General features: G+C 42.4%; 3 protein-coding genes across 3 annotated transcripts in view; 2 read left to right on the forward strand and 1 right to left on the reverse strand.

The window, feature by feature from the left end:
• Positions 1-4,139, forward strand: part of supt5h (SPT5 homolog, DSIF elongation factor subunit) — a 46,381-nt gene extending 42,242 nt beyond the window's left edge. Inside the window, exon 30 of the mRNA XM_080530764.1 lies at positions 3,498-4,139. Within this exon, the coding sequence (XP_080386890.1) occupies positions 3,498-3,638 (141 nt within the window). The 3' untranslated portion in view covers positions 3,639-4,139. The remainder of the gene's footprint in view (positions 1-3,497) is intronic.
• Positions 4,140-4,898: 759 nt separating this feature from the next.
• rnaset2l (ribonuclease T2, like) lies at positions 4,899-8,674 on the reverse strand (the record flags this gene model as incomplete). The annotated part of the gene is made up of 9 exons (XM_080531615.1): positions 4,899-5,093; positions 5,470-5,544; positions 5,849-5,924; positions 6,349-6,462; positions 6,695-6,759; positions 7,255-7,312; positions 7,868-7,935; positions 8,164-8,221; positions 8,583-8,674. The coding sequence occupies 9 exons, from the start codon at positions 8,672-8,674 to the stop codon at positions 4,899-4,901; spliced, it is 801 nt and encodes a 266-aa protein (XP_080387741.1).
• Positions 8,675-12,891: 4,217 nt separating this feature from the next.
• Positions 12,892-15,784, forward strand: cox7a1 (cytochrome c oxidase subunit 7A1). Its single transcript, XM_080532198.1, has 4 exons — positions 12,892-12,985; positions 14,626-14,712; positions 15,297-15,381; positions 15,621-15,784. The coding sequence occupies exons 1-4, from the start codon at positions 12,971-12,973 to the stop codon at positions 15,677-15,679; spliced, it is 246 nt and encodes an 81-aa protein (XP_080388324.1). The 5' UTR covers positions 12,892-12,970; the 3' UTR covers positions 15,680-15,784.
• Positions 15,785-23,218: the final 7,434 nt, after the last annotated feature.

Here is a 23,218-nt window from a genome sequence, read left to right on the forward strand (position 1 = left end):
CAGCTGCCATTTTGTTTCTCTCAAGTGTCCATTTCTTTTGAACAATTCCAATATGAAAATAAAATAGGACCTTTCTACAAACAAGGTTATTTAATTATGGCTCAGGAGCAGCATCTAAATATTGCACATACTGCAATCAAGTTAAATAAAGTGCTAATAAAAATGTCCAGTAAAAAAGAATAGGTCCTTTCTGTAAACATTGAAATAGATTTTAAAAAATAAATAAATAAATAAAATCGCAGGCAAATCGCAGGCCTTGCGATTAGCTAATCGCATCATTTCACATCGCGATTTCGATTTAAAATCGATTAATCGTGCAGCCCTAAGTGCGACTTATATGTGTTTTTTTCCTCTTAATGTCGCATTTTTTGACTGATGCTGCATGAGATGCTTATACTCCGGAGCGACTTATAGTCCGGAAAATACGGTAATGCCTACCAGTCTGTTCCACAGCAAACCAGCGCGCTCCATCGCATCGCATAGCTGCTGAAATACATCCTTGGCTGTGGTACGGCCGTGCGTTGCACACAAACTGAGTAACTCTTCTGGGACTTCGAATTGGTCGTTAACGCCCCTGATGAAGATGGCTAGCTGAGCATTGTCGGTTTTGTCTGTGCTTTCGTCAAGCGCCACAGAGTATGCAGTGAAAGCTCTAGCTTTGTTGCATAACTGATCATAAATGTCACTAGACTAACTCCCTAATCCGCTCTGCCACTGTGTTTGCAGGGTTCCCACGGGTCCTTGAAATCCTTGAAAGTTTGTGAATTTGAGAAAAATAAATCAAGGTCTTAAAAGTTTTGGGAAATAGACATGCGTCATTGAAAGTGCTTGAATTCCTCTCTCTCTCTCTCTCTCTCTCTCTCTCTCTCTCTCTCTCTCTCTCTCTCTCTCTCTCTCTCTTTTAATTGTTGTCTGTGAGCGGATAGTTCCTATTATATAAATTCTCATCTAGATCTGTCTCAAACTATGGGTCCTTGAATTGAGTCTTGAAAGTCCTTGAAAGGTGCTTGAAAGGTGCTTGATGCTTCAGAAGGTGTGGGAACCCTGTGTTTGGCGACAGAGATACTGTTGAACAAGCTCTTGTTTTCTGGACGTCATGTTGCGGGCCAGAGGGAGGAGGCGGGCCGGCAGTTTGAGACCCTTGCCTTACATATACAGTGTATCTCTAAAGTGAGTACACCCTTTAGATTTTTGCAAATATTCTGTCATATCCTTTCAGGGGATAACACTATCTTAGTGATATAACTTAAAGTAGTCAGTGTGCTGCTTGAATAACAGTATAGATTTATTGTCCATTGAAAATTACTCAGTACACAGCTGTTAATGTCTAAACAGCTGGCAACAAAAGTGAGTACACCCCATAGTGAACATGTCTAAATTGTGCCCAAAGTGTCAATATTTTGTGTGACCACCATTGTTATCTAGCACTGCTTTAACCCTCCAGGGCATGGAATTCAACAGAGCTGCACAGGTTGCTTCTGGAATCTTCTTCCACTCCTCCATGACGACATCACGGAGCCCACGGATGTTGGACACCTTGCACTCCTCCACCTTCCTCTTGAGGATGCCCCACATGTGCTCAATTGGGTTTAGGTCTGGAGACATACTTGGCCAGTCCATCACCTTAACCTTCAGCTTCTTCAGCAAGGCCGTTGTCATCTTGGAGGTGTGTTTAGGATCATTATCATGTTGGAAAACTGCCCTACGGCCCAGTTTCCGAAGAGAGGGGATCATGCTCTGCTGCAGGATGTCACAGTATATATTGGAATTCATGTGTCCCTCACTGAAATGCAGCTCCCCAGTGCCGGCAGCACTCATGCAGCCCCAGACCATGATGCTGCCACCACCATGCTTGACTGTAGGCAAAACACATTTGTCTTGGTACTCCTCACCAGGGTGCCGCCACACACGCCGGACACCATCTGACCCAAACAGGTTTATTTTGATCTCATCAGACCACAGGACATGGTTCCAGTAACTCATGTTCTTGGATTCATTGTCTTCAGCAAACTGTTTGCGGGCTTTCTTATGCATCGGTTTCAGAAGAGGCTTCTGTCTGGGGCGACGGCCATACAAACCGATTTGATGCAGTGTGCGGCGTATGATCTGGGCACTGACAGGCTGGCATCCCACTTCTGCAACCTCTGCAGCAATGCTGGAAGCACTCGCACGTCTATTTTTAGGGATGCTCCGATCTGGATTTTTGGGGCCGATACCGATCACCGATTTGTTTCCTCAAGATCAACCGATACTGATTTTTAAAAAAATACATAACTGACTGGATAGCCTAAATATTTTTTGCTTTTTAGACAAAAGTTTTGATCCATTAGGCACCAAGCAAACGCAGACCCATTTTTATGGCATAGTAAAGGTCTGGCCTATCACCCAGTTAGGGCCTGAAGCCCAAGTCAGTCGATATGGCTGTATAAAAGACATCATAAACGTGGCCTTCATGGTTTACATACTGTTACGTCCTCCTATGTTTTCTGTTCAGTTATCTGTCTTCCCCAGGAAAAAATAAAAATAAAAATCGGTTTTTGCGATCGGCCATTTTTGCCGATCACAGATCGAGTCATTTGGAGTGAAATCGGCCGATTTAAATCGGTGGCCGATAAATCGGAGCATCCCTATCTATTTTTGGAAACCAACCTCTGGATATGACGCTGAGCACGTGGACTCATCTTCTTTGGTCGACCCTGGCGAGGCCTGTTCCGAGTGGAACCTGTCCTGGAAAACCACTGTATGATCTTAGCCACTGTGCTGCAACTAATTTTCAGGGTGTTGGCAATCTTCTTATAGCCAAGGCCATCTTTGAGAAGCGCAATAATCCTTTTTTTTCAGCCGCTCAGAGAGTTCCTTGCCATGAGGTGCCATGTTGTCCAGCATTCAGAGAGAATTGTGCCCAAAACACCAAATTTAACAGCCCTGCTTATCATTTACACCTGAATCCTTGTAACACTAACGAGTCACATGACACCAGGGCGGGAAAACAACATCATTGGGCACAATTAGGACATGTTCACTATGGGGTGTACTCACTTTTGTTGCCAGCTGTTTAGACATTAACAGCTGTGTACTGAGTAATTTTCAAAGGACAATAAATCTATACTGTTATTCAAGCAGCACACTGACTACTTTAAGTTATATCAAAGTTTCAGTAGGATAATGTTATCCCCTGAAAGGATATAACAGAATATTTGCAAAAATCTAAAGGGTGTACTCACTTTTGAGATATACTGTACACACAGAACAGAAACACCACTGTCAAGTGCACGTCTCTGAAGCTGACGCTGGCCATGCAGTCCTACGCTGCTTTTGGACATTGGAATACTCCTGAGTTTCTCTCTCCACTTGGGAGGTACATGGAATTAAAGCCACTGCCCTCTTCGTGTGTATAACCTCTCTTTCTCTCTCTCTCTCTGTCTCTCTGTCTCTCTGTCTCTCTCTCTCTCTCTGTCTCTCTCTCTCCCTCCCCCCTCCCCCCCCCCTCTCTCCAGGTGAAGGTAATTCTGGGGGAGGACCGCGAGGCCACAGGGATTCTCCTGAGTATCGACGGGGACGACGGCATCGTCAGGATGGAGCTGGACGACCAGCTCAAGATTCTCAACCTGCGCTTCCTAGGCAGACTAGAGCTCTGAGCTTTCCACAGGCAGACTAGAAGCTCTGAGCTTTCTCAGGCAGACTAGAAGCTCTGAGCCAGTCCACCGTTACCCCCCCCCCCCCCCCCCAGGCACTCTCGTAGATCTGCAAGGACGTGATAGATGCAAACAATATGGAAACAGCCACGTCTTGCCTTCTGACTCGTTAGCTGGATGGAAGCATCTCCATATTGTTTCCACCTGTCCAGTCCTCTGGGACGTGCTACAGGGAGCAGAGACTAGCAGAAACCCTGTACTTCCTCACGGAAAAGCAACCGAAAATACGTGCTCTTCGGTGGAGTACTCTTCCCAACCAACGCGTTCTTTATTGAATATTTGAAATGACAAATTTGCAAGGTTTTGTTCTTTCAGTTAGTCAGACTTGTACTCTTTAGTGAACCCTCCCCCATCTGTTTTTAGTGCTCTCTGATTGTATTTTTCCTGTCTACACTTTATTTTTTTGGGATGTAGAAATTCCCTTTTGGGAAACAGAATACCATGTCAATAAAATGTGAACTGTTGAACATTGTGTGGTGTCTTTATAAATGATCAAAAACATTTGATCAAATGTTTGATCAAATGTGTCAAGTTTAATATTCAATAATCAAACTCAAAACAAATTGAGGTATTAAGTGTATATTTTTTCATGGCATTGATTAACAAGATGGATTCATAGACCGAATGATGAGATTGAAGTGCTCTCAATTTAAACAGAGAAAACGACAACAAAGTATTATAGTCCATAACCCTGTAATTATTTGCTTGCCATTTTAGAAAGAAAACAGCATTGGAATGAAGATAATTTGACTAGTGAGTTTAACCTAGGCCTCCCAGCCTATAGGCAAGGTTGCTAACATTTGCGCTTTGGTATATCCCATTTGGTGCAGATTGTAAAGGTTGTACCTAGGCATGCATGATATTAGTCCGACATAAGCATATGTGATGGCAGCTGGTGAAAGGGGGAAGAAGTCGCTACACACTCGCTAGTCAAGCCAAAATATTGCAATGCAATGGTTTCAGTGAGTAATCCCCACTACTCTACAACTAGTAGTAGTGGGGATTACTCACCGAATCCATTGCATTGCAATATTTTGGCTTGACTAGCGAGTGTCTCATTGATTTTTAACAACGTTGACATTTTTTATTTATTTATATTTACTTGTTCCCCCTTTCACCAGTGGCCATCACACTTAGCGTGTTAGGTGACTGCCCCCTGTGCTAACCCCCTCTAGTGGACAAGGCTGTGTGGCAGGCAGACAACTAGTCACAGGGCTGGTGTGGACTGTCATGGTTTATGGGGAAGTAGAATATGGGGGACTGCTTAGGACACGGGTGCCCAGGAGAGGTGTGACTGAGCTGGGTAGGTTCAGCCTCTTGGTCCTGGTCTTGTTTAAAACAGCCAAGTGTGAGGTTCTGAGACAGAGGGATCTTGACCTGGACCCACACCTCTCGTCCCTGCAAGAAGAAAATATTGCGGTAAGAAGTTACCAAAAGACACCCATAACTGACAGATCATTTAATTAGTTTTTATGCTACAAGGCCTATTCTTTCTGGGCAAGTCACATGGTCCGGAAACACACTGGACGCACTCTCTGGAATCACTAGATTTGCCCACTATGGTTTCTCTATCACCATGGTTTCTCTATCGCCATGGTTTCTCTATCACCATGGTTACTCTATCAAGGCACCAATGCCCCACTGAAGACCCAACTGTGCTTTGTGGTCTGGAGATGTGCCCTGTTGTTAGTGTGGCTGACTGGGCTTTAGTTCAGCAGGCTAATGCAGTCTTGTGGACACGCTAGTTCCAACTTAGCTGGTCGTATTAGCTTACCTGTTCATCCTGGACACACTGGACCTCATGGACGTCTCCGAGGAGCGGGGCCAGAGCCCTGTGGACATCCTCCAGCTGACCTCAGCACAGCAGCATGACGGGAGAGGAGAGATGAGTTACACCTGGACCTGTTCTCACAGACTAAAACTGGAGCACTTAAGGCCGAGGCCCAGGGCATTAGCAGCTCAACAATTCCAAGTCGCCAGCCAACATTCTGTGTGCTCTGGTAGATATCGAGAATATTTTTCCTCCTCCTTCTGAAATATTTGAATGAACTGATTGACAGTGGCAGTTGTAGCTGTATGTAGCTGTATGGCCGATGGACTCAATCTCACTACCTTATTGCAGGTGCCATGGTTCTACCAACGGCACTACTGACAGAATGCTGTAAAGGGACGCGGGTCACCTGATAAGAGTGGACACAGGAGGGCTGTATGTCTGCCGTCTCCAACGCCCTGGATACAGGTAGAGAGTAGAGAGGAAGTAATGTTTATTTATATAGCACATTTTACAACTACGGGAGGCAGGCTCACTTCAGGTCAAAGGCCAGGGAGAAAAGGTGTGTCTAAGGCCGTGTTCACACTTGACTTCTTTTTTTTTTTTTTTTGCGCAGATAAGATAGATAGTTAGTTTTTTTTAAAGCCTCGACGCTCTGGGCGGATCTGACGTGAAGGGGGAGGCTGTTCCAGAGCCGAGGGGGCTGCCTTCGAGAAGGCCCTCTCTCAGAGAGTCTGAGGCGTGGTTATACGTCACACAGACACGGTCACTGAACCACTTCTTTTACAAATGGACTGATAAAGAAACAGATTGATGGACTACAGGGACAGTGTGTAGCTGGTGAGTCAGGTGTAATGTAAATGTGTAATAGAAGGGATCGACCTGTCCATATCGAAGTGTCGACGGAGTTTAAGTGATGTCTGGAAGTAAAGTGTTGGTGAGTTCATGCCCTCCACACAAGCAGCGCATGCGCCATGTTTGATCCATTCATTCTTCCTGTTTGAGAAAGACACACACACACACACACACATTCAATGGTAGGCTCTGTTATCCAGCTGGCGCACAAAACAATTTTTTTTAAGTTAATAATATAAGAACACATTTCGCAGCTCCATCTAAAGGAGTGAAGATAAGGCCTAGGTGAAAGTGCATCGTCGGGACAAATTGTGGAGCTGCTAAGTGTTCATAAAACTATAATATCATGAACAACAACAGGTCCTTACAGTACCAGAAATTAAAGTTGCTTATCTTGAGCAGTGATGGCCAAAGCTGAGAGAGTTCCTGGTTCAGCTCCTGAAAGCAGAGAGAGGTTGTTTCTAGTCAAGCAGACTCTTCAATCCAGTGGTGTAGTCTAGTTTTTTCTAGTGGGTATACTGTGATTTTTCCCTCCCAGACTCATATCGTTGATTTCGGAACGCCATAAAAATAAATCTGCGCTCCCTGTCTAACGTTATATAACATTACATTACATGTTATAAGGCTGATCTGTGCATGATAGTGCTGCATTTTGACATATTTCATGTCGCATCTTCCCCCTTTGATGGTATGACGCTATAGTCAGTCCCAATGGTCCAAAAGTCAGGTGCTTCGTAACACAGACGGGGTGAATTTTATGAATGAAAGTGTGAAAGTTCTGTCACAAAACACTGTTACGTATCCTCACACATTGTTAAGTGGGTATATGGAAATCCTTGGCCTTTCCTAGTGGGTATACGGCGTAGTCCTGCGTATCACGTAGACTACACCATTGCTTCAATGTGCTTGTGCTGAAACCAGTTGGTGCCTTACCGTAACGTCAGAGTGGAACATGGGCCAGCAGCGGCAGCAGTACTGCACCCCCGAAGGCCTGCGGGTCAGAGGAACAGAGTGGGTAGGGTGGCACTGCTCTGCTGCCCCCTGGTGGCAGGTGACCATCTACCTAAATGCAGCTACTCAACTCATTGAGTGTCAATGGTGACTTTATTCATCAAAAATGCATCAATTATGATACTTCATCGTGACAGGGTCAGGTGAAAAAGTCCCCAAGCAGGGCAAGGTCATTTATTTATTTTTTTTAAACATTAAACATTGTCTATGTGCTTTTCTGCGTAAGAAAGAACATCGCTATGAACATCTAACTGCATGTTTAGCACGTCACAACACGCTGACAGAACATCAACATGTTAAAAACACATAACACTAAACGACACATAATTAGATGAACACACAGTCCTTGCTTTTGAACACGTCTTAAAACATACAAACAAAAAAAGGTTGTTTACAAGCCATGCAGCCACGAAGCAGTGAATCCAATTCACAAATGTAGTGATCCTAAAACTGTTTGTTATACTGAATGGGCTCTTCACCAGACTCATTTGTTATCTTGAATCACAAACACTTCACTTCTACTATAATCACTGACCAGAGGCCGTGGATAGTCCAGTTCTGGATGCTTTCAGGCACTCTACAATCAGAAGTGTTCTTTAGACCCTGCGGACGGACAAACAGACAGACGGACAGCAGGGTCACATACTGAACAGTGGGTTGTTGTGAGACGTCCGGAATTCACTTGGGAGGTTTTTCCTGTATAGGAATCAACTAGGCAGCCCGCATAGGTCATAAATGCTGTATGTCAGAAATTGCAAATGTTCCAGGTTGACCCGTTTCTACAGGTAAAGGGAAGTCAGAGTTGTGGGGGCGGTGCCTGGTAAGACTCACCACACAGAAGCCCCCCGGCCACTGCAGAGTCAACTTCAAACACGTCCATGAACAGAACCTGGACAGAGACACGACACTTCTGTTAAGGACTATATTGCCTCAGGTTTGACGATCAAACCACCCTCAAGACCACCAGGACCAAGCTCCGAACCTGGGGTGGGTAAGGGCCTTTTCAGCTGCAGCCCCGTCCCTCTGGAACGCCCTCCCCAACCACATCAGACAGGCCAACACCCTGCCAACAAACCACCCTCAAGACTAAGTCTCTAATGTATTATTATTATTATTATTATTATTATTATTATATTAAACATAAGACACAACACCACATATACAGTCATATCACTGTTGCATTCGCTAGGGATAGGGTTGCCTACAGAATAAGCCTCTCTACAGTGTTTCCACATCCAGACTGCTCTTACGGTTTGGGTTGGTCAGGTGTCCAGAGGTCAGACTCCAGAGAGAAGGTCAGGCCAGTCAGCAAGGCAGCCAGGAGCAGCGCTGGGGGAACCATGACTGTCCTCAGGGTCTGTGTGCTGAGAGAAACCCAAAGCATGTCAAATATGTTACATTTACATTTTGGGCATTTAGCAGACGCCTTATTCCAAAGCAACTTTGAATCTATACATTTGACTAAGCAACTGAATCATCAACCCACCAGTCGTAGCAGGAAGAGTAATCCAGCTCAGGCCAGGGGCCATTGGCAGTCTCTGTGATAGAAGGAAAAACCTTCTTCTATCACCTTCTTCTAAACTTAAGACTTTTTATTTTTATTTTTATATAGACACTGGAGAAACAGAGAAACAGTACAAGGGGGGGCAATAGAAGTATTTGGGGACACAGTAAAGGGGAAAAGCGGGTGTCTTCAGGAGACGCAGTGCTGGGGGGCAGTAGATGTCTCAGGAGGAGCAGTTAAATATGTCCTTGCAGGTGAGAGCTTGAGGTAATGTGTCCAGTTTGGTCCGACTGGACAACGCCAGAACCTTTACAGAAATGCATCAACACTGAAACTATTACCAAACGACTCACTCACTAAACCAATACTCACTAAACCACTACTCACTTACTAAACTATTACCAAACCACTTAAGTCTCACTTACTAAGAATAAGCTTTAAAATGCATTTATAATGTTTATAGTTACAGTAATACAGTCTTTCATGAGAGCAGTTGTCAGGGTGGAGAGTGACGAAGCCAGAGTAAGGCTCATCCCCATTACCACATAATCATACACATTTAATGTAGAGGTGGGACATGCCAAAAAACAACAACTAATTAATTAGAGGCTTTGTAATTAATTAAGCGAAATTAATCGCATTTTAATCGCATATCAATATTTGACACAAGCATAATTTTTCAATTCAAATGGATTTGGTATACGAGTGAATCAATGAATAGACATATAAATAAGTTTAAAGCAGCAAAATCCTGTTTATTTTAGCGACACAGACCAACAGATCACACAATGTACCTGACCTAATGTTACACTAACCCTCCCCACCCTCCCCTACCCACCCAAATATCTTGGTCAAAGTAATAAACAGACCAACAGTTTAACATAAAGTCACAAGTGGCATCTAAAATGGTAACAAAAAATCAAAAACAAAAAACGATTAAAATGTGTTTAAAAAGTTAATGCGTTATTTTTTCTGTAATTAATTAATCGAAATTAACGCGTTAAAGTCCCAGCCCTAATTTAATTACATAATCCCATACGTTTAATCACATAATCACATATGTTTAATCACATAATCACAATCGCATAATCACATATATGTTTAATCACATTGTTCTTTTGTTCTATTGCTGTAGTTGCTTAGACCAGCATCACTCTGCCAAAAACAAATGTGATAACAAGATAACAAGTCTTGAGAGCATGAACCTGTGTCTCCAAAACTGTGCCAAATCTATTGAGAAAACTTGTACGTTGTTATGACGTCTTCAAGAGCTCATTTATAACACTTGAGCACAGTTAAGCAATTTGCTACTTTCATATACCTTATATCTCTACTGAGAACAAGATATCTATGGAATACCAGACACAGAAAGTATATACGGTACAGTATACTTTATACTACTATATATCGTACATTAGATGAATCACATGTTGCAAAACAAATGTGTTCAGTAACTTACCAGAAACACAGTGAGCGTGTAGGGTTGTTTTGATGACAGTCCTAGGTGAGGTGTTCACTAACAGAAGAACAATCGTCTAACTGGTTTCATGTTCGCAGCTTGCAGGGTGAGACCACAGAATCACTTCTCTTTTTAGAACGCCTCAGCCATGAAATGGAACTAAAGATGTGAGTATGGCCCTTTGTCGTCTATGAATAGTATACTGATACACAGGTGTGCAACTGCATTTCGTTGTCTGGTACTTTCTTCAACAACAATAATGTTGAATCTCATCTAATCTAAATAGCAGCTTTCCAAAAGGAATATTTGAGTTTGGATAGATCTGACACCAGCAGTGAAAAAGATCCTAACATGTGTCTCAATTATCCCAAGATTAGACTGCATATGGTTTAGTTTTAATTAGTGTTGTTCCGATACCATTTTTTGATCCCGATACCGATACCGATACCTGACCGTGCAGTACTTGCCGATACCGAGTACCGATCCGATACCACGGCGTTTAAAAAAAAAAAAAAAAAAAAAAAACTTTTTTGTTTTTTGAGCCGCATACTCACCTCGATGTAAAATTATTGCTAACACTTAGTCTGGCACTGCTCAAAACCTTTGTAAAACAGGAAAAAATACCAACAGAGAGTGAATGCTATAGAACTTTTTTTTATTGTCTACCTGGTATGGTGACAAGAAAATCAACCCCTTATAAAACCTGAAATGTGGCTCTCACAGATGCCAATCAGTGCAATATCCATTTAAGATATAAAACAGTCGTAGTAGTAGTGCAACAGCAAGTGAACATTTACAAACAAAATAACTTTAAGATATAAAACAGTCGTAGTAGTAGTGCAACAGCAAGTAAACATTTACAAACAAAATAACTTTAAGATATAAAACCGTACAAGTAGTGCAACAGCAAGTAAACATTTACAAACAAAATCATTATAAAAATCAGCATTTGTTGTTTTGGTCCATCCGTTCTCTTGCTTGCTGTCGCTGCAGTAGATGACAGAAAGTCTTCGTGCTCTTTAATATGTTTTAGCTTTAAATGCTTAATTAAGTTGCTAGTATTGAAACTGGCAGCTTTAGTGCCACCCCTCGACACATTGAGACCGCAAATTGTGCATTTAGCCGTTGTACACACCGGACTATCCACCTTGAAATATCTCCAAACCGCCGACATGTTTTCCTCACTACACCTCTATAGCATGCGTGTTTGTTTTTCCGCGATAGTGAAAAGTGAAAACGAAAGCTGCCACGCCATTGGTTGAGAGCAGCTGCTCTGGGAGGAGCATGCCTGGGCATGTCTGCGCATGTCTGTGTTAGGAAGGCGGTGTCAGGTTACAGACAAGCTGAGAAAAACGCAACGTGGTATCGGGAGTTATTATTTGTTGGTACTCGCCGATACCGATACCAGCATTTTTGTGCGTATCGGTGGCCATGCCGATACTAGTATCGGTATCGGAACAACACTAGTTTTAATGACCCCACCCATGGCTGTTCTAGTGTTAATGACCCCACCCATGGCTGTTCTAGTGTTAAATATAATCATTTGGAACCAAAAAACATCTGGCAAAACCTTTCACATACATTTTTTGTTTCTTTTATTATTACTACTCAATATTTTCAGTTTGTAAACCGTCTTTGAGTGTCTAGAAAAGTGCTATATAAGTCTAATGTATTATTATTATTATTATTATTATTATTATTATAAAACAACATGGAACTGCACATTGTTAAAAGCTCCAAAAGTGCTCATTCAGTTTGGTGAAAAAGTCCCCAAGTAGGGCAAGGTCAGTTTCCACAGATGACCAGCCTAAAGCACATCAATAATCATGCTGTCTAATCAGCATCTGGATATGCCACATCTGTCAGGTGGATGGATTATCTCGCAAAGGAGAAGTGCTCACTAACACAGATTTAAACACATTTGTGAACACAACTTGAGAGAAATAGGCCTTTTGTGTACATAGAAAAAGTCTTAGGTCCTTGATTTCAACTCATGAAAAAATTGGAGCAAAAACAAAAGTGTTGCGTTTATATTTTTGCTCATTGTAGTATTTTCGGTAAGAATCATCAGTCCCCACTTCCCGATTTACTGTTGAATCCAATCCACTGTTTTATTTGTTCATTAGTGTCTGTGCACGTACATGTTTTTCCACTTACTTTGAACCATAATACAATATTACAATATACATTTTCTATGAACTGAATCAATTTGCTGTATAAGACATCCATTTTCAAACCAACTCCTAATAACACATTTATGGTAAATGACAAGAAAGAAGCAGTGTTTTCTGCAGTGTATTCTAGTAGTAGTAGTTTTTTACTATTATTTTTAAATTACTGGATTTTTTAAATAGGCACTACATTTTATAAACACTGTTATGTCTGTCTGTTTTTATTGTATCTATTAATGTAGGTGACCTATGTGTGTTTTTAATCTGGAACTGTATTCATGAGCTGCACTTCTGCCTGTCAAAGGAGAATTTCTGTCACTGTGTGACAGACAATAAAGCTATCTTGAATCTTGAATCTAGTAAAGGACTTCCCAGAGGCACTGGGAGAGTTTGGCCTTTCCTGGTGACCATAGTTTGGCTCCTGTTCAGAAAAAACAGTATGTGTGTACGCCCTTGTACGTCCGTGGATAGACAAGCAACAAGACTCTACACACACAACACAGCATGAATCACCTCCTGGTAAAACAACCCTTTTTCCTTCATGTCTCTGTACCGTCTGCTGTCTGCTGTCAGCTGTAATCTGAACTGTCGTAAAATTAGATATACTGTAAATAAAATCGAAGATCTTATTTGGAAACTGAGGGGTTGACCTTTGGACCACCTTATGTCAGTGTTGAGAGTAGAAGGCAAAATCAGCCTGTTCTTCTGGTACTTTCTGTTGTTTATGAAGTCATATGAAGTATTAAATAGGGGGAGATTTACGGTATGAGAGGGAGAACAAGTGCCTTAAATAACCTGTGGCCTGCTTGTCTCTGCCGTGGCTGTGTGCTGATAGTGAGGCCGGTCAGACACTCTAGACTGTAAAACAAATACTTTAGCACCGGGAGTTTCTGGTGTCGCACTACGAGAACTAAGAGCATATGATGATGTTACAAAAATACAATCATATATACTCAGGGTGAACTTTGAAAGCTGGTGCACAAATGTCCTTTGAGAATCAATTTAACTGAGTTGTGTGTATTTTAACTGTGAAACAAGGCAAACAAAGCCGTATCCTCATTTAGCCTCCTACAAACACGCGCGCACGCACGCACGCACGCACGCACGCACGCACGCACGCACACACACACACACACACACACACACACACACACACACACACACACACACACACACACACACACACACACACAGGCAGGCAGACAGATAGACAGACAGACAGCAATACAGTCAAAGGGGAGGGATTTTTTATATCCCACCTTTCCTCCAGAAGACGTCATCTAATTGGTTGAGCCCATAAGTTGAGTGACAGCAATGCCGGGCCATCTCCCCTCCTGGCAGAGCCACCTGATCTGACCTTGGTACATAATACATATGAACATGTGACCCAGTTCTCTTATAGGGGCAGGAACTCAAAGTCAACAGAAGTAGTAAGCTCAGTGGTCTGTCATGAAAAAAACAAGAACAGATTTCTGAAGCAGAGCAGCTGTGATAGTGATTATCGCTCTGTCTCCCCGTTCCTCTCAAAGGCAAGTTTCACAACCCTCAAAGAAGTGTTAACAGAGGTGAAACCTGAGTATGTCCTTTGGCGCTGTTATTTCAAATTATTTTGTGTCCACTCGTTCTTGGAAACAGCAACTGTAGGATTCATACAGACAACTTCAACTTGTTTCCTGGCTGGATTTCCTAGTTTGTAAAAAAAATAAAATAATACAGCGACTATGCTCGCTTGCCAACCTCAACACTAGGCTCGCTTCCAAACCTCTCATCGAGTACACACAGGACACAGCACCTGCCATGTTCTGTTCACAACCAAGTCCATTTGTCTAAAACATTGTCCGTTAGGGAGGCAAAGGAATGTTCTAGTACTGATCTGACTTGAACACAATTTCGCAGACATGGTGAGGTTGTTTCATACATGAGGTAAAAAGAAAAACTAGGTTCAGAAGAAGGTGATAGAAGAAGATTTTTCCTTCTATCAATGGCCTCGGGCCTGAGCTGGATTACTCTTCCTGCTACGACTGGTGGATTGATGATTCACTTGCTTAGTATTCAAATGTATTGATTGTAAGTTGCTTTGGAATAAGGCGTCTGCTAAATGCCAAAAATGTAAAAAAATAAAAAAAATAAAGGTAAAAGGCTGCTGTTGTGTTTTGTAGACAGTACCAAGACTGGCGACTCGGGCCTTCAGCACCACGACCAGACAGCTCAGGAACAAGGTGCCAGAGGCTCAGAAGCTGTTCCAGGTGAATGAGTCCAGACAGGGAGTTCATGTTCTACCTTTTTAACTACACACAAACTGTCATGTTTCTAAAGAATGTATGAATTGTTCAAGTGTTACCACATACAAGCAGCCATTGTGAGATCGACCAAGTGATTATTTAAAAGAAATGATGAGGGAAATTTAGAGAGGTGTCACATGCCTGAATACCGTAGACCGTAGATATAGGTCAACAGATAACCCCAAAACCTACTTAAGTACACTTAAGTACTCCTATTTGTTACTTAAAACTCCCGCTGATAAGCAGAGCTGGTTTGTTAATTAGTGTTGTATTCTTGTTATTGGGAAAACATTGTCTGGGTTTACTGTCAGCTGCAACGTGGCAGTCATCATACCAACCACGTTAGCTACAACATGAAAGATCAAAGATTCAGACTAAATCCAGCCAGATATACTGTATAGTTTCACCAACTTCAGCCAATATTGGCCTTCTACACCATATACCCTTATTGGTACATATTCCAATGTTATCATACCGACTGGATTTCAGATGGGTTAGGGTTCTTTGTGTAATGAAGACTGACCGACTCTTGGTTGATATGATTCTAGGAGGACAATGGTTTGCCGGTCCACATCAAGGGAGGGACCACTGACGTCCTAATGTACCGTATGACCATGACTCTCACCTTGGCAGGTACCTACCGCACAATCACCTAGTACACACAGCCACGTTAGCACAGTCTACATATTCACCTCTGTAAAACTAAACATATCATCAGTCCAGTCTACATATTCACCTCTGTAAAACTAAAGGTATCATGATTAGACCAATGACTTGGAGTTTTAGCGTTAATTAATATTGTCACATATGTTGTCAGAATGTGCAACACTTAACATGAAGTGTATTAACAACATGCTATTTTGTTCTTTCAGGCACGGGGTATTCCTTGTACTGGCTTCTGTCTGCTTGTCTTCCCCAACACAAGAAGTGAGGGCGGATATGTTCCCTGTTTCACTGTTCTCAATTTCACTTCATGACCACCTGCTAATGTCATGACACGTCCGTATGTACAGAATAAAACTCCACAGCAAACCTGCCGGTCGTGTCAGTGTGTGTCTAAGGTGTGTTAAGGTCTAAGGTGTGTTAAGGTCTAAGCCAGGTATGTTAAGGTCCAAGGTGTGTTAAGGTCTAAGGTGTGTTAAGGTCTAAGCCAGGTATGTTAAGGTCTAAGGTGTGTTAAGGTCTAAGGTGTGTTAAGGTCTAAGGTGTGTTAAGGTCTAAGGTGTGTTAAGGTCTAAGGTATGTTAAGGTCTAAGTCTAAGGTGTGTTAAGGTCTAAGGTGTGTTAAGGTCTAAGGTGTGTTAAGGTCTAAGGTGTGTTAAGGTCTAAGGTGTGTTAAGGTCTAAGGTACTGTACATGTCTTATTTTCCTGTAATTTAATCCAACCTGTTGAAATGTGTCTAGTCAGAGAAATTACGTGGTATGCTTTACAGGAAACCTAGTTTATGTAACTAGATTATATAACTACAGGTGCATCTCAAAACATTTGAATATCATGAAAAAGTTCATTATTTTCCGTAATTTAATTCAAAAAGTTAAACTTTTTTCTCATTACACACAAAGTTAAATATTTCAAGCCTTTTTTGTTTTAATGTTGATGATTACGGCTTACAGCTCATGAAAATCCAAAATCCAGTACTTCAAAATATTATAATATTACATAAGACCAATCAAAAAAAGGATTTATAATACAGAAATGTCAACCTTCTGAAAAGTATGTTCATTTATGCACTCAATACTTGGTCTGGGCTCCTTTTGCACGAATGACTGCATCAATGCGGCGTGGCAGGGAGGCAACCAGCCTGTGGCACTGCTGAGGTGTTATGGAAGCCCTCCTTAGCCCAGGTAAGACGCCTAGCCCTCTCCAACTCACACTTTTCAGCAACATGTGAACACCTTTTTAGGATTAAGGATTTAAGGATTAATATCCTTGAAACAGTGTGGTTTTACAGAGCTTCTTTCTCAAGATACCATTTTGCAATTGCAGAGTGTGAAGTTTGGTACGGCCTCATCTTGTGGAAGTTGTTGACCGCTAATGACAGGATGCAAAAGTGATGATTGTCAATGCCGTCCTGAGTTTCAATAATATGGTCACCAAGAATGAACACATCCTCTGAACCGATGTTGGACCGGACCGTGTGGTTGACCAACCTGGTCTCACACGGCAGACGTCAGGATTCGACGTCTGTCTATCGCATCCAAACGTCGAATTCCGACGTATCCAAACGTCGAATTCCGACGTGACATTGGGGTAGCTCGTTCTGAAAGCGCAGGGGTGCGCCTGTTATGTGCGCCTGTCGGGCTGGCATGGGTGGCACAATTTTGAGAATTTAACACTTAATTCCCTGCATTCTGGTCAATTTGTATGCACCTTTTTGTGCTTTTTATTACCATTTCTGTCTCCACTACCCATTGTATACTTTAATTAGGCTACTAACATTACAATCCCTGTTTAAAAGTCCCAGTGCTACCAATCACAACACAAAAGAGTGGCACCATACAAATATAATATTAAACTCCCATATTTATTCTTTAAACAAACAAATCTGGGGGAGTGGTCGGAGTTAACGAGATATTGTTCCAATCCATTACCTGGCCATTACCTGCCTGTGAAAAGTATGAAAAGTTTGCATTGCCTAGCGTGTAGGCCCTAGTTCCTCTTAAATCATATTTTTGTCTTTTAAATCATTGAGCTGTGACTTTACTTTACAATTCATTTCTGTGTTCTTTCACCATCCTTGGCACTTCTCAGCTGGTCTCTGCAGCTCCTCAACTCTTGCTTGAGCCTCAGCCATCTTATATTTGACATAATCAGGATCAAGGGTCAATAATGACGATCCTATGAAATAGAACACTTGGGTTGGGTAAGTGCTATACAACACAACATGAGTGTGTTGCAAAAGTGCTGTGGATAAGAACTGCTTTGTTCCACCTACCAAGGTTGGTGAGTTCAGTGGTTCAGGAGATTCAGACACAGCTTCAGGATCCTCCCTCGCCTCACCAGCTTGTGTTGACGTCCTAGTTGACTTGGATTTATTGGGCACCTTCAAATTAAGTTTGATTTGATTTGATTTATTGACAAAAATACAAATACATAGGCCAAGCAATGATCCTGCTTGTAAATTGTCAAGGATAGAGCGCTTAAGTCTGTGACTTGTTTCCGTCGCTGTCCCTGGTGTTAAAAAGGTCCACGAGGGGAAGGGGCCATACCAGCAGCCACTCCCATACAGTACAACAGCCACTCCCATACAGTACAACACTCCCATACAGTACAACACTCCCATACAGTACAACACTCCCATACAGTACAACAGCCACTCCCATACAGTACAACAACACTCCCATACAGTACAACACTCCCATACAGTACAACAGCCACTCCCATACAGTACAACAACACTCCCATACAGTACAACACTCCTATACAGTACAACACTCCTATACAGTACAACAGAACAGACAGACAAACAGGTCCTTGATGTGCGAAGACGAAGACGCATCAAAAACAACAAACAAGTCCATAAAAACTTCCTAGACATACTGCGTGCATATCATTTAGTATGGAACATACAAGTGCTTCTCCTGTCCTATAACCCTCTATTTGGTTTACAGTGGAATGTTGCTAAACAGCTCTGTTCTGATCTTAGCCTTGAAAGCTGCTGTACTAAGTTGGTTAAGTCAGTTATCAATATTATAAATGTCACCTTGAAAGCAGGTGAGACTAGAAAGTGAGACTGACAGCATGGATTAGTGTTGGTCCACTGTCCACCTCTAAAGGTAGGATTTAATGTAGTCAATCTTGAGTCCTGCTTTGGGACCGGGGGAGGGGGGGGAGGGGTTCAACCCAATTCATAAGTCACTGGACGTCTATACACCTGTGGGTCGGGTTGCAGTCCAGATTGAGCATGTTGCAGGTTTGAATTATGATAACAAAATAATATATATGCTCTATGTGACACGGTCTGGTCAATTGGGCCGCAATGTAGATACATTTCAGCATTGTTGAAAATCAACGACACATCGCTAGTCAACTAACACAGCTTGTTTTGTGAGCCTGCTATGAATGAATGAATGAATGAATGAATGGTCTTTATTGTCATTGCTATAGTACAGGTACCAAACAACGAAATTTAGGAGGGGTGGCTCCCCTGGTGTTAGGAAAGAAAAAAAAAAAGAAAAAAAAACTTTAAAAAAAAACACAAGAAGGGAAGGAGCTGGTTTACATAAATAAAGGCTATGTACACTATCCACTATACTATACTGTACAGATAGACGACTAGGGTTGTCATATTGCACATAGTGTTATTGCACATTTATTTAAAGTGTCGCAGTTTGCAGGCTTGAAATGTACATATTTGTGCCTCAGCACTACACCTGATTTTTTCAGTCCAGCAGCTGCCATCAATCCGTCCAGACTGTCCAGGGCCCAGAACCTAGGTCTTTGCTGTGTTCAGGGCCTGGATGGCCCTGGGGTAGAAGCTGTTCTTCAGTCTGTTTGTCCTTGCGGCCATGGTCCTGTACCGCCTTTTCGAGGGCAGCCGGGTAAAGTGTTCGTACCCAGGGTGGGTTGGGTCCCTGGAGATCTTGGAGGCCTTCCTGAGACAGCGTGTGTTGTACAGCTCTTCCAGAGAGGGGAGGGGGGCGCCGGTGATCTTCTGGGCTGTTCTCACGACTCTCTGTAGCGCATTTCTCTCCGCGGTTGTGCAGCTGGAGAACCAGTTGCAGATGCCGTAGGTGAGGATGCTCTCCACTGCGCCGCGGTAGAAGGTCACCAGTATCTCCTGCTTGCTGTGTTCCTTCCTGAGGACTCTCAGGATGTAGAGCCGCTGTTGTGCCTTCTTGATGGTGGCTGTTGTGTTGTCCTTCCAGGACAGGTCATCCTGCATGTGCACCCCCAGGAATCGGAGGGTTGAGACTCTCTCCACGCTCTCTCCGTCGATGAGCAGGGGCTGGATCTCAGACTTTTTCCTCCTGAAGTCTACGATGATTTCCTGGGTCTTTGACTTATTCAGCAGCAGGTTGTTAACCTTGCGTGTGAGTATGTGCTAACAATGTAAAGTAGTGTTCTAGTTAACTAGATAGCAGTGGGGATTACTCACCCAATCCATTGTGTATTTTGGCTTGACTAGCGATTTTGTGTTGTGATTTTCAAAAAAGAAATCAAAATAAAAGAATGAACATTTTGATTGATTGCCGACTTGTCCCTTTCACCGTACCGTGTCACATATTTTTGTGTTGCCTTGTAATACCCCACCGGAGGGAAACGTACTGTGTCCAGTGGCGGGTCAATTTCACCCGGTATGAGTTGCAGTTTGGTTTGTGGAATAACTGTTGCGGTTTGGGAAAAATGCACCCACACAGACATGCACCCACACAGACATGCACCCACACAGACATGAAGTCAGGTTATCTTTGTTTACGTGCTTCTTTAGATAAACTACAAGTCCATAAGTGTTGCCCATTGAAGCCCATTCCCTAACAAAACACACAGTTCCTCCAGAAGACTTTATCCTTCAGAAGACTTTGTGAGTAGCCTAGAACATTTTCGATAAATAGCCGTCGTATTCATCGACGCAATTTTTAATTGACACTATGTTTGATTAGAAAAGCCAAACTGCCTTGAAAGCAGGCGGAGGAGTGAAGCACATCTGTGCAGTGTCCAGAGGGACACTTATAGGGAGACAGCACTGCTACAAACCAAGGCAGTGACGACATGGCTGCAACGTCCTTTGATTTCCCTTTGAATAAATAACTGCTACATAACTCAACCTTCAAATGAGCATGCATGTGCAAGATCTCTCAAATATCAAATATGATTTCAATTCTACCGCTGTCTACAAACTGTGGAATATAATCATAATAAATAATACACTTCATTTGTATAGCACTTTTAAAAACAAGCACTTTATAAAACAAGATAAAATAGTAGGCTACACACAGTCAGGATAAAAAAACGCAAAGTGTCTAATAAAAACAAGTGAAATAAAAGTGATGAGAGGAATGGAAACTTGACAAACAACAGAAGCAAAAGAAGCCTTGCTGGAAAAGGACGTTTTTGAGAATGGATTTAAAAGAAGGCATTGTGTTTGCTAACCTCAGTTCCATAGAGAGGGAGTTCCACAGCTGCTGGGCTCTAATGGAAAACGCCTGGTTTCCTTTCGTAGCGAGGCGGGCTGTGGGAACAGTTTGGAGGGATCAGCCTGAGGAGCGCAGGCAGTGGCTAGGCTCATAGGGCACGAGCACATCTGATATAGGTAGGAGCAAGGCCTTAAAAAGTAATTAGGCTAATAGAAGTTTAAAATCAGTTCTATACCTAACAGGTAGCCAGTGAAGCATTGCAAGGATGGTAGTGATATGGTCTTGTCACTTGGAATTGGTTAAAAGTCTGGCTGACTTCCATGGTCAAATTGACTCACGTTGACATTTTTATAAATTATAAGGCAGCTGTGTTAAGCCTCATTATGTAATAACTGCACATTATGTAATAAATCCCAAAATGTAATAAAAAGTCACTTTCAATATGTAATAACACCGCATTATGTAATAACCTGCACATTATGTAATATATTGGCTGAACGCAAAATGTAATAACGTTTGCCTTATTATGTAATATATGTATTACATATTGTGCAGGTTATTACAAAATGCGGCGGTTGCACTTTTTTGTAACACAATTGAAAAAATGGAAATGTAATAAATATATTTGACCATGAAAAGCATTTTAATTCTCCAACATAAAGAAATCCAGAATTGCATGTGTTGAAACTAAATAGTATATCTATTGACCACTTATATGCTGATTTGGTTGCTTTCCTCTCAAGTTATGAAGCCCCCAATGGCAATTTGAAGATCTGATAACAGGGGTTATAAAAATGCCTTGTCTGGCAATTAACATTATGCAACTTTTCAAAGCATTTAAACGTACTGAGTGCACTGCGGTGCTTGTTACTCTCACAACTCCGACTCACGACTACCGAATGTGTGATCTGAGACTGTGACGAGACGATGACGCTGGCAGGGTGTTTACGTATCGTTTTTGGAGTCGTATGGTCGGCGATTGGGTGCGAGAGTCAATCAGCGACCCGTCTCGTAGTTGACATCGTAACCGGCCAATCAGGAAATGCGCTAGGATGCATCCTTTCTTGTCCGCCTCGGGAAGTAATGTCAACTTTCGTCGAGTTTAAACATCCATAAAGTGCAGTTATTACTGAAAACAAAACACAAAACAAAACAAAACACGTTTTTCTGCACTCTGTTTAACATCTACTTTTTTTTAGGTTTTCCTTCATAGAAAACCTTTGGTAGGCTTTAGGCCCAATCCCGATTCCCTTTTCTACCCCTATGGCTCGTTTTCGAGTGCCACTCACTTTTGAGCCTAGGCCTCGGAACAGAGCCACAAGCCATAGTGGTTGAAATATTTCCCTATGAAATGGGACAACCCTTCAAGACCCTGATACGTCTTCAGTAGTATCATAGAAAAGCATTGACGCTCGCGATTAATTCACAACTTACGTTTTACGCTATAAATCGATCAAACATTCTGAAACGTGTGTTGGTTAATAAAAGAGGAGAGAGTCTCCACAGTCTGGATGGGAGGTTATGGTTAGGGAAATGTATGTCGATTGAAGTGGGGGCATGATCTGAGATCACAATGCTGTGGTACGTACTGGAGTCAGTCACATGTAAAAGTCTGTTGTCGATGAGAAAGAAATCAATTCTCGAGTATGAGCGATGTACGTGGGAAAACGTTCTTTTCGGAAGAGATCACTAACTTTTATAAGATAAATGATACCCCCGCCCCGGCATTACAAAAGGCACCCTGTGGGAGGCGTGTAAGGCCTATTTGAGGGGACAGGCCATTTCTCTTGCGTCACATATGAGGAAGGCAGATACAGCTAGCATGGTAGGGATTTCAGATGAACTCCAAAGGGTCGACACGCAGTACGCTATCTCCCCCACTCCTATACTTTATAGCCAACGCCTTAAGCTTCAGGCCGAGTTTGATCTTTTATCAACAGCTAAAATTGAAAGACAATTGCTGAAATCAAAACGTTATTTTGAAATGGGTGAGAAGGCTGGCAAACTCCTCGCCCATCAGGCCAGATCTGCAGCTCTCTCTAGAGTGATCCCCAGGATAAAGTCACCAGAGGGGACTATTGTCTCTGACCCAAAAGCAGTGAACGAAGTCTTCCAAAACTTTTACTCTGACCTTTATTCCTCTGAATACTCACCTGAGGCCTGGAGAGACCATAACCCTCTGGAACTGATCATGTTTCCCAAGGTTAGCGCTAATGTGGCTAATGAACTAGGAATATCAATTTCGACTGCTGAGGTACAGGAGGCAATTAAACAGCTACAGAACGGCAAATCCCCAGGCCCGGACGGTTATATTGTAGAATTTTACAAGTCATATTCACATCTAATCTCCCCGCTCTTAGCTAAAGTTTACAACGAATCCTTTGTTAATGGT

Source organism: Nansenia antarctica, assembly GCF_963989245.1.
Source record: "Nansenia antarctica genome assembly, chromosome: 5".
In the NCBI taxonomy this organism is placed as follows: domain Eukaryota; kingdom Metazoa; phylum Chordata; class Actinopteri; order Argentiniformes; family Microstomatidae; genus Nansenia; species Nansenia antarctica.